The 9,983-nt window shown below is 36.9% G+C and overlaps 1 protein-coding gene across 1 annotated transcript; it reads left to right on the forward strand.

Annotated features, from left to right (window-relative positions):
* On the forward strand, positions 344-9,488 carry LOC109842332 (putative leucine-rich repeat receptor-like protein kinase At2g19210). The gene is made up of 13 exons (XM_020411224.1): positions 344-434; positions 504-1,053; positions 1,958-2,340; positions 3,595-3,733; positions 3,886-3,957; positions 4,594-4,665; positions 4,746-4,826; positions 6,078-6,241; positions 6,359-6,618; positions 7,269-7,395; positions 7,839-7,907; positions 7,997-8,186; positions 8,945-9,488. The coding sequence occupies exons 1-13, from the start codon at positions 356-358 to the stop codon at positions 9,297-9,299; spliced, it is 2,541 nt and encodes an 846-aa protein (XP_020266813.1). The 5' UTR covers positions 344-355; the 3' UTR covers positions 9,300-9,488.

A 9,983-nucleotide genomic window follows, 5' to 3' on the forward strand; every position in this document is an offset into this window, starting at 1 on the left:
CCGAAGCTCATAAAGTCTTGCCTAGAACAACATTTGATTTGCTCCAGCCTTGTATTGACTTCGTCACAGAATTAAATTTAATAGGTATCTGGTCAATGAAGCATCAATATATAGTAGATAATGATGTACACACCTTTATCTTTTTATTGCTTTCTTATGTTGTCGATGTGTTGCTTTCTCGCTCATTCTGTTATTGCTTAAAAACCCGGCCGAGCTCCGTGACCTTTGGTATACGACAGAATGACAAGTCATAGCTTTTTCGTCCCATGTGAAGTTTCACTTTCATTGCCTTCATAATCTCTAACACGCACAAAGAATAAATACCTAATTTCCCAAATTAAGACACAAGGAGACAATGAACAGCCTCTTGTTGTGGATCACCCTATCAGCTATCTCATGTACCATTGGAGTTCAAGCCCAGCCAAATACTCAAGGTAAGCTCTAACTCAACTTTCTACTCAATAACTCTTCAGAACTAAACCGAATCAAATTCATCCCTGCAGGCTTCATTAGCATTGATTGCGGTATTTCTGAAGGACGTTCGTACGACGATGAGATCACTGAAATACCTTACATTTGCGATACACCATTTACAGATAGCGGTGCAAATTACAATATTTCAGCGAACTATCTTAGCAACTCACTTCCGACACAACTATCAAGCCTTCGAAGCTTTCCTGATGGAAGTCGAAACTGTTATACACTAAGACCAGTACTAAAAGGTCTCAAGTATTCGATTAGAGCTATGTTCATGTATGGTAACTACGACGGCCTGAACAAGCCGATAGTGTTTGATCTTCATTTAGGTGTCAACTTATGGAAGACGATTAATATATCTGACGCATCGAGAGTTTATATGGCTGAGGTTTTAACTGTGGCTGAAGCTCATTTTATATCGGTTTGTTTGGTTGGTACGAATTCTGGGACTCCTTTTATATCTTCGCTTGAGTTGAGACCTTTGAAGATGTATATGTATCCGGCGGTGAATGCAACAAGTTCGTTGGTCCTATTCCGTAGGCTTAACATGGGATCGGCAACAGATCAACCGCTGAGGTAGATTTTTCGTTTTCGGAACAAATCAGTAGTATATCTGACATGTACTAACGAGGTTAAAGTTGAATAAGTTAGTTATGAAGCAACATGCAAATATTATCAAAATGTTAAAACATAAAATCCATTCATATAGCTATAATATTAGACATAAGCTATCTAGCAAAAAACAAGTAGTATACATGGAATTTACCTATGGATTGGATGCTACTTTTGGAAAAGTACTAAAACGTTAGTATAGACAGCGATGCAAGTTAAATCATGTTGCGATAATTTCATTTTTGTTTCGAATAGTTTATATTTAACATACCCTATCTATCACCATAACCTAAAAGAAAATGTCCAAACTTTAGATTGACAGATTATGTTGGATATTATAATGCTCTTAACACAACTTAGTGATATTTTATTTTATTGCAAAGTGAAAGAGCAAATTATGAGAGGTTCTAAATTCTCAACTTTGGAATGTCTGACTTTGTTTGTCAAATGAACATAATAAATACATAAATTCATGATCTCTTACACGAGTTCTTTGCAAAACATGTAAACGGAAAAAAATATTATTTCTATGATATTAAAAGCATAACTTTTCCTGCAAAAACCTAAAAAAAAGAAAAAGAAAAAAGAAGCCTGACTATTGTACATGATCTTTCCAAACTGATCGGGTATTATCATATATAATAATAACAGAAATAATTAAATAAAGCATAACTTTATTTAACTCTCCAAGATACTTATAGTACTTATATGATTTGGGGAACTGATTTCAAAAATGCTCACATGATTTGGGGGACTAATTTCATAATACTTATATAACATGGGGGCCTAATAGCAATTTCAATGATTTCTCAAAATAGGAAAGGTTTGAGGGACAAATATCCAAATAACATGTTACAATCCTCCTCAGGTACCCAGACGACCCCTACGACAGAATCTGGCACCCAAACCCCACCCAGCCCTCGTGGGCCCCACTTTCCACCGCCTCCCCACCCGCCACCAAGAGCGGGTCCCTCTCCCGGTCCCACCTATTCCTCCACTTCGCCGAGCTCCGTCACCTCGGACCCCACAAGAGATCGTTCAGCATCTTTATTAATGGAGAGCTTTGGTTCGGTCCCTTTAGCCCTAGGTATTTGGTTGGGGATCATGTTTATAGTGTGAAGCCTGGGGAAATGGCGCGGTATGATGTGACGCTGGAGCAGGATAGGAATGCCACGGTGGCGCCGATTTTGAACGCGGTGGAGGTTTACTCGGTTTTGGAGGCATCGGAGTTGGCTACTGATGGCGGAGACGGTGAGTTTAGGCTATCATTGTTTTATTAGTTATCAGTCACCAAATCTTTCATATTCCCCCACATTTTCATATTTTAAAATTAGTCCCCCATGTCTATTAAGGGGTATGAAATTGGTCCCCCACTTCTTCCAACCCGGTGCTACCTGGAGGGACTAATTTTTAAAACACTTGGAAGATTTGGGGGACTAATTCAAAATATGAAGATTTGGTGGGTTAATTTTAAAATATGAAAGATGTGGGGGACAAATATCGAAAAGACTCCTCTTTTTTTAATGTTTATGTTTTGTGATTTTTTGTCTATGATGAAGACGTTGAGAGTCATATTGCATTACACTTGCGAGATAAATTCACCTTGTAGGGTAAATTATGGAAAAGTCCATTTGAAGAATTAATTAAAAAAACCACAATTTCAATGTCTACGAATTAATTGGGATCCAAGAATTGGGAGAACGAATGCATATGAGGATTTTATTGGTTGAATTGAAGAATTGGATGATTTTTTGAGTAGAAGCGAAAAGTGATGGAGGAGTACAAGTGTCTTTTTTAAAACTTTACATGTATTTTTTGTTGTTAGTGATTGCTGCAAACCATATGCCAACCCCATTTGCTCATACTTCGATAATTAAGTTTGTTGCCCTATTTGATTTTTGTTAGTGAGTTTTGGATCATTTTGTAATGCTGCAGTCTATGTTACTTGGGTACTTCTAATTTGAAGCCGCACCCATACCCGACATGTACCTATACCCATACTCCTTGGATACTCCTTGCATGTCTGCATATATTTATTCGAGCATGTACTCAATTATACAATACATGTCTTAATTTAAAACACTAGATGTACATTTTTTCACATATGCCCTACATTTCACATCCACTTCATGAAACTTGTTGACATAGGTCATGTTCCGATTTATGATTTTGAAGGGTTGTTTTGATGTCTAGTTTAAAAACTAGTGTTTTCTTCCTATTTATAATCCACGTAATGAAAGAAACAAAAAAATGTTATAGGAATTTTAATTGTCATCCTTGTTCTCATATAAATTATTAGTTCCAATATATAATATATGTGTATATAAATATTTATATAGTCGTGTCTTCATACCTTGCCTTTTACAAATTTGTCGTGTCCCGTACCTATACAGGTACCTGTACCCATACCGATGCAACATAGGTTGCGGTGATTATTGTTATTTCATAATATAAAGCCATTTTCTGTTGTATATGTGTCTCATTCCTGTCGTCTGGTGATATCAGTTGATGCAATTATGGCAATCAAAATGCACTATAATGTGAAGAGAAATTGGATAGGTGATCCATGTGCACCAAGAGCTTTTGCATGGGATGGCCTTGTTTGTAGCTATAATATGTCTTCTTCCCCAAGGATCGTAGTTTTGTGAGTTTTTTTTTTTTTTTTTTTTTTTTTTAAGTTTTTTGGGTTTTTTTTTTTTTTTTTTTTTTGCTTAAGTTTTTCTTCATAGAAAATTTTAATATAAAGTAGTTCAAGAGAAAATCTGCAATATTCTAATAGTTTAAGTTGTTTTGCAGAGACCTTCATTCTAGTGGATTGACTGGTGAAATACCCCCTTTGCTTGCCAATTTCAAAGCACTTGGATACCTGTGAGTAAATCTGGATTGGAATCTTGTTTACTGTGCCCTCCTTCTAGTGAGACTTTGATCATCTGTTTTTATTATACTTTCAGATCAGTTATTCATCTATATCTTTCCCTCTTTGGTAACTACCATCGTTTTGTGTGAAATAGACGAGATCTCCTGGTATATAGTTGGGGTTCATGATATTGTGATATCTTTGTGAGAAAATGGTTGCCTGATAAAAGATCTTTGGGTTTCATTAATAAATAGTTACTAAAACAAAGTCTGCCACCCTGTAAACCCTTGTCGTCATAACATACAAGTCACAAGACTTCAACAGGATTCCAGAACTAGTAGCAACAATAGTCATAATTAACTAGCTTACTTGAGCTAGTACTTATCAATTCAGGCTGTTGCAAGTATAAAAGTCTGTATGTCTTAGGTCACCACTCTCATTGGATCCTGCCCGTCCTTAGTATGGATAAAGGATTCATGCTGCAACTCAAACATCAGTATAAAAACAATACTGTTTTTGTTGTCATAAATTGCTGCTTCTTACATGCAATATATTTCAGGTTCCACTTTTATTAAATTGTAAGCCAGGGACCAAAACCACGTGATTATTCTAGGGGAATGATGTTTTGCTGTTCATTTCTGTTTCAGGGATTTGTCTGTAAACGAGTTAACTGGGCCAATACCTAATTTTCTTTCGGATTTGGAATCCCTAAAACTACTGTAAGGGTTGGCCTTAATATGGTGACATAATGCTGAATGAAGAAGATTGATTTTTCAAACTTTTACCTTCTTTCCTGCAGAAATTTGTCGGGAAACAAACTTAGCGGACAGATTCCTCCAGCTCTCCTTAAGAGAGCAGAAAATGGGTCTCTTAAATTAAGGTTTGCTCTATATTCTCTAGACGTCAATTCATGTGGTTCTTATATTCTTTTTCAGTTGATTATAGCTAAATTTGCATTCCATTTTATGAAGTTGCTCACCTATTCCAGAAAAGGGCATGGCTCTGGACTAGATAGTGATGGTTGAATCAAGTGATCAGCTATGAGTCAGTTTAATCTATCCATAGATATGCCAGCTTATCCATGCATGTTCTTTCCAAGTTTTCCTTGATCCTTCACTGATGTGGTAAGCAGTTTCTTGCTTCACATATGACAAGGCTGTCAACAACTATAGGACTCAACATGGGTATTTTTGTTGTTGAGAGCAAGGTTGGGAACTCTGTGCGAGTTTCCAGATATAAAAGATTATCGTTACTGGATCATCTAGTTGTCAACTACAACATACAGTTTGTGTCATACCTCCCACTTACCTAAAAGGATATGGCTATATACTAGAGAAAAGAGTTTCCGAGAATGAAAACTTAACATGGAGACTTATCCATGGATTTTCTAAGTTCGTGCACTTCATACAATTATTGACTGATGTAGCATCAAGTTGTGGAATTAAACTTCTTTGAGGGTGTGAAGAGGGAGTCGTTGGTTTACCTGTGGAGAAAGAATATTAACGATCTGATGGTCTCACATGAATGCCACTCGGGTGTGCCTTATATACCTATATTTTCTCTTCATATTTATAAGATACTTGAATTCCCTTGTCATCACTCTACAGTTTTGTTTCCAGTAATTTTCTTGCGTCTGAGATCCTTAAGACTCTGCTATCAAATACCCTATTTGAGGCACCTTTCAAGCATATGGATGTAAATTTCTAATATGATTCCCTCATGTTCTTCTATTTTTAGTACATAAAATAAAACTGCCATTGTGCATGTATGTTAGCCAGAATGTGTTATTAGGTATGCCTGCAGAGACCTGTTCTTTTTCTTCAAAGGGACATACTACATAACTTTGATTGCCACCTGGTGATTTTTACTTCCAGATTTCAGGAGTCAATCTCATGCACTAGTTTCCTTTGGCCTGAGACCCCTTGGTAAAGAATTGTCTTTTAAATGACATCCTGCTGGTGGCTTCTCTTTAGACATATTACTGTGAGGTTTTGAGGAGCTGCTAATTTTTCTTCTAATTTACCATATTATATGATATCATTCGATCACACATGTTAATGCATGTGTGAATATTCTTGTTCCTATCCAAACATAGATGATGAATAATTCCTATAAGATTTTCCTATTGCAGTATTGAAGGCAATCCTAGTCTGTGCAAGAACGGGGGTGCGTGTGGAAAGAAAAAGAAAAGTACGGCGACCATTGTAATTGTACTGCCAGTGACAGTTTTAATTGCTCTCATGCTGCTATTATCAATTTTATTTTATGCATTGAGAGTAAGGAGAAAACAGCAAGGTAGAATTTTCTGACACAAAGACCTTGATTAAGTGCCCTTCCTCTATATGGTTTGTTTATTTGCATTTTCTATATCCATCTGGCACATTTTTCGTGATACTTGTTTGGTTTCTACAGGCTGGATTCCAGGTATCCTTGTTAGGAAAATGAATAAAAATAATTCAGGACAGCTGATATATAATGATCTCCCATTTCAACCGGAGTGTCAGCAATTCGCTTATATGGAGCTGGAAAAGATTACAGGGAACTTCCAATATGAAATTGGCAAAGGAGGATTTGGGTCTGTCTATCATGGCAAATTAGAGAATGGTATTGAAGTTGCAGTCAAGATGCGATCTCAATCATCATCTCAAGGGGGGAAGGAGTTTATGACGGAGGTGATTGATTCCAATTTAGTTTAAAATTTACTATCATATTATTGAACACTAATGCATTACAGCCCAAGTTGGAATATAAAGCAAGGGTAACGTATATGTTTCAAGTTCAAATGCATCTTTGATCTCCTTTCTAGCACAGCTGTGTGTCCATGAGAACGTTAAGAAGGATGCCTGGAGAAATGAATAAGTTTAGGAATGATGTTATAAAGGGACATGTGGGATTTTTTTATTAAAAAAACATGGAAGGCATGAATATAAAGCACATTAGCTTAGTAGATTGTATATGGTTAAATCATTGTTGACTTTTTGTCTGTCATATACAGTTGAAGCTTAGTTCATTATGTGGAAATGCATCTTAGTTTAGTTCTTGTTTTATTTGTGTGTGCGCGCGTGTCACAGGGGAGATTCTAAATATCAACATTTATCATGTTTGCTGTTGTCTAAGTTCTTATTCTAAATTTTCGAGCATTTTGTCATGGTTGTATGACTTAAACCTGAGTGATTAATCACAGTAAGTTAGATTTTTGTATGCCAGGTGGCCTTCTAATTTCTTCTTCTTTTTTCTCTCTTTTCTTGTCAAGTCCCTCTCTAATAAAATAATCTTCTCATGAAGAGCCTTAACAGGTAACATTTTTTTATCCTTGTTGCAGATCCACCTCTTGATGAGAATTCATCACAGAAACCTTGTGCCCTTTATCGGCTATTGCAATGATGGAAATTACCTAGCGCTTGTCTACAAATTCATGCATCGAGGAAGTCTTCAGGAGCATCTGGCAGGTTCTCAATCTCTTCTTCAGTCCCTCTCAATCTTTTATTGCAAGATATCTTTGGCATGGAATTTCTACTATGTGTTCATGATATTTTTGACATGATATTTGTAATATGTAAGCATGCATGCCAGTATATCGATGTGTCTGGCATTTCGTGTGTGTGTGGCTTGACTTGTTTGAAAAAACTGTTACTATACATTGACATATGAGGGTTCATTGTGTTGCTAGAATAATGGAAGAAAATAATATTGGTTAACAAGAAAAATAGAAAGTAATGAAAATTTGAAGTTTTTTTACACGTACATTTAACTTTCAGCTCTATGCAAAATGGTAGAGTTATCCATTCCAAAATCTATTTACGTTCATGATTCTTAGTGATTAATTTGGCTTCTTAAACTTGTCAAAAGATAGCTGTATCCAATGGTAATTGGAATTACCTAGTCTTGACAGGTAAAATAGGAAGTTCTAGAGGTCTTCTCTGGGGAGAGCGGCTCCGAATTGCACTTGAAGCTGCAGAAGGTTTCTCGCCTTGTTCTTTTTACACCACTTGCTCAGGTTATTACATTTCCTCTCCTCCAAATCTCTTGATGGCGCCGATTGGCATACAGGATTGGAGTACCTGCATAAGGGATGCAATCCACCAATCATTCACAGAGATGTGAAGACCAGCAATATACTTCTGAATAAGAATATGGAGGCCAAGATAGCAGATTTTGGGCTGTCTAAAGTTTTCCGCACTGAGGTCTTCAGCAATCTGCCAACAGCGGTAGTTGGAACACCAGGCTACCTTGATCCTGAGTAAGTCTTCCTTCAGGAGAAAACTTTATGTTCTTTATCCAAGAGGGATACATTAAGTTAATTATCTGACATTGTTGGTCAGTGATTGCAGTCGTCTTCCATTTTCTCCTTTCTAGTTAAGCCACTCAATTTGGCATTAAACCAGATCTAATCTGTAATGATGCTGAGCGTCCTTTTTTTCCTTTCATTTTTTTTCTTTTTTCTTGCCACTGCACCAAAACTCTGAAGATGTGAGGAGGGTTGAGGGTCATAATTTTATAGGCGAACATGTCCCGCAGGTTGAGCATCCTTTGTATGGGCTGAAGCTAGAACACATTCAGTAGTATCAGACTTCTTTTTAAATTTAAAAATCCGCTTTTAAGTTTGTGGTCAGTGGGAATTCAACTTGGGTTGCTCTAATACCATGCTAAAGGATCCTGTCACTATAACAAAACTCTGAATCTGTGATGAGAGTTGAGGGTTATAATTTTATACTGTAATAGTTATCATGTTAAAGTTTTCCGAATCTTTGCTTTCTTTTCTGAGAGACTTTTAAACTGGGAATAGCGGACTAAGCTTTCCTCCGCCAGGTGGAGCAGCTCTTGAGAAAGAAAGGTAAAAGGATGGAAAAATATATTTTCTGGGGCAACTTTATTTTCTTTGCATGCATGCATGCATCTACTGTACAATTTCATTTCATTATTCTGATTTTTCAGCTAGCGTATATTTATCTTGTATTGCTTGGGTTGCTTTTAGACAATAATTCAGACCTGAACTAGTATTTACACACGTTTGGTTCCAGGAGCTAACGTGAATGAAATAACGTACAATTTTCATTGCCAGATATTACATCGTGACATTGCAAGCTTGCTCGATGTGAGGTTGGAAAATGATTACGATGCAAACTCACTCTGGAAGGCATTAGATACCGCGGTGAAGTGTGTATCAGCAAACTCTACCTTAAGGCCATCAATGTCCCATGTCGTGGTACAGCTTAAGGAGTCTTTGGCCATGGAGACTGGCAATGATAGGAGCCTAGATAGAAGTTTCGAATATGCCATTGATACGAATGATATGAGTAATAGTGGGTCGTTTGAAATAGCTCAAGGAGTTAGAGGTCCAGCAGTGAGGTGAAAATAAGTAATTTCTCATTGTAAAATTTAGCTTTGCTTCTATTCCTGGTTTAGGATCCAAACTGTGAAATATGGTTGAAGTTCTGATCATTCTGTAATACATATAAAATCCTGTTTCCTTTTTACTGAACTATGGTGATTTTCATCGTAAAGTCTCTGTAATATAATTCAATGCATTTTGGTCTCTCACTATTTCAGCGGCATTTTGATTGAACGTGTAGCGTATAGTGATCTATTGATTTCATATTGTTCTAAATGCAGTTATTGCTGTCTTTTTTTTTCTTTTTTTTTTGTAATTGTTTCCATCCTTTTTCCTGCGTGCATAGAAAAGGGCAGTGACATGCGTGCAAGGTACTGAAGAAGATTTTGAGGAGTATGGGGTAGTTTCGGATGCATGCAAGATACTGCACAAGATATATGTGGATATTTGGGCGCGTTTGGTTCATGATTTTTTCATGGAAAGGGGAGGGGAAAGCTGACATATTGTCAGCAATATGGCAGCTTTCCTCCCCCCCTTTCCATGAAAATTTTTTGAACCAAACGCGACCTTACAGCCCCAACCAAACAGATGTGCAGACAGCAACATTTACAAGCTGACAAGTACGATTATCCCCCCCTTTTCCATCAAAAAAATTTGAACCAAACGCGCCCTTAAGGGCTTATGTACAGTTTCTAGCATTATGGA

Source organism: Asparagus officinalis, chromosome 5 (genome assembly GCF_001876935.1).
Source record: "Asparagus officinalis chromosome 5, Aspof.V1, whole genome shotgun sequence".
Lineage (NCBI taxonomy): Eukaryota > Viridiplantae > Streptophyta > Magnoliopsida > Asparagales > Asparagaceae > Asparagus > Asparagus officinalis.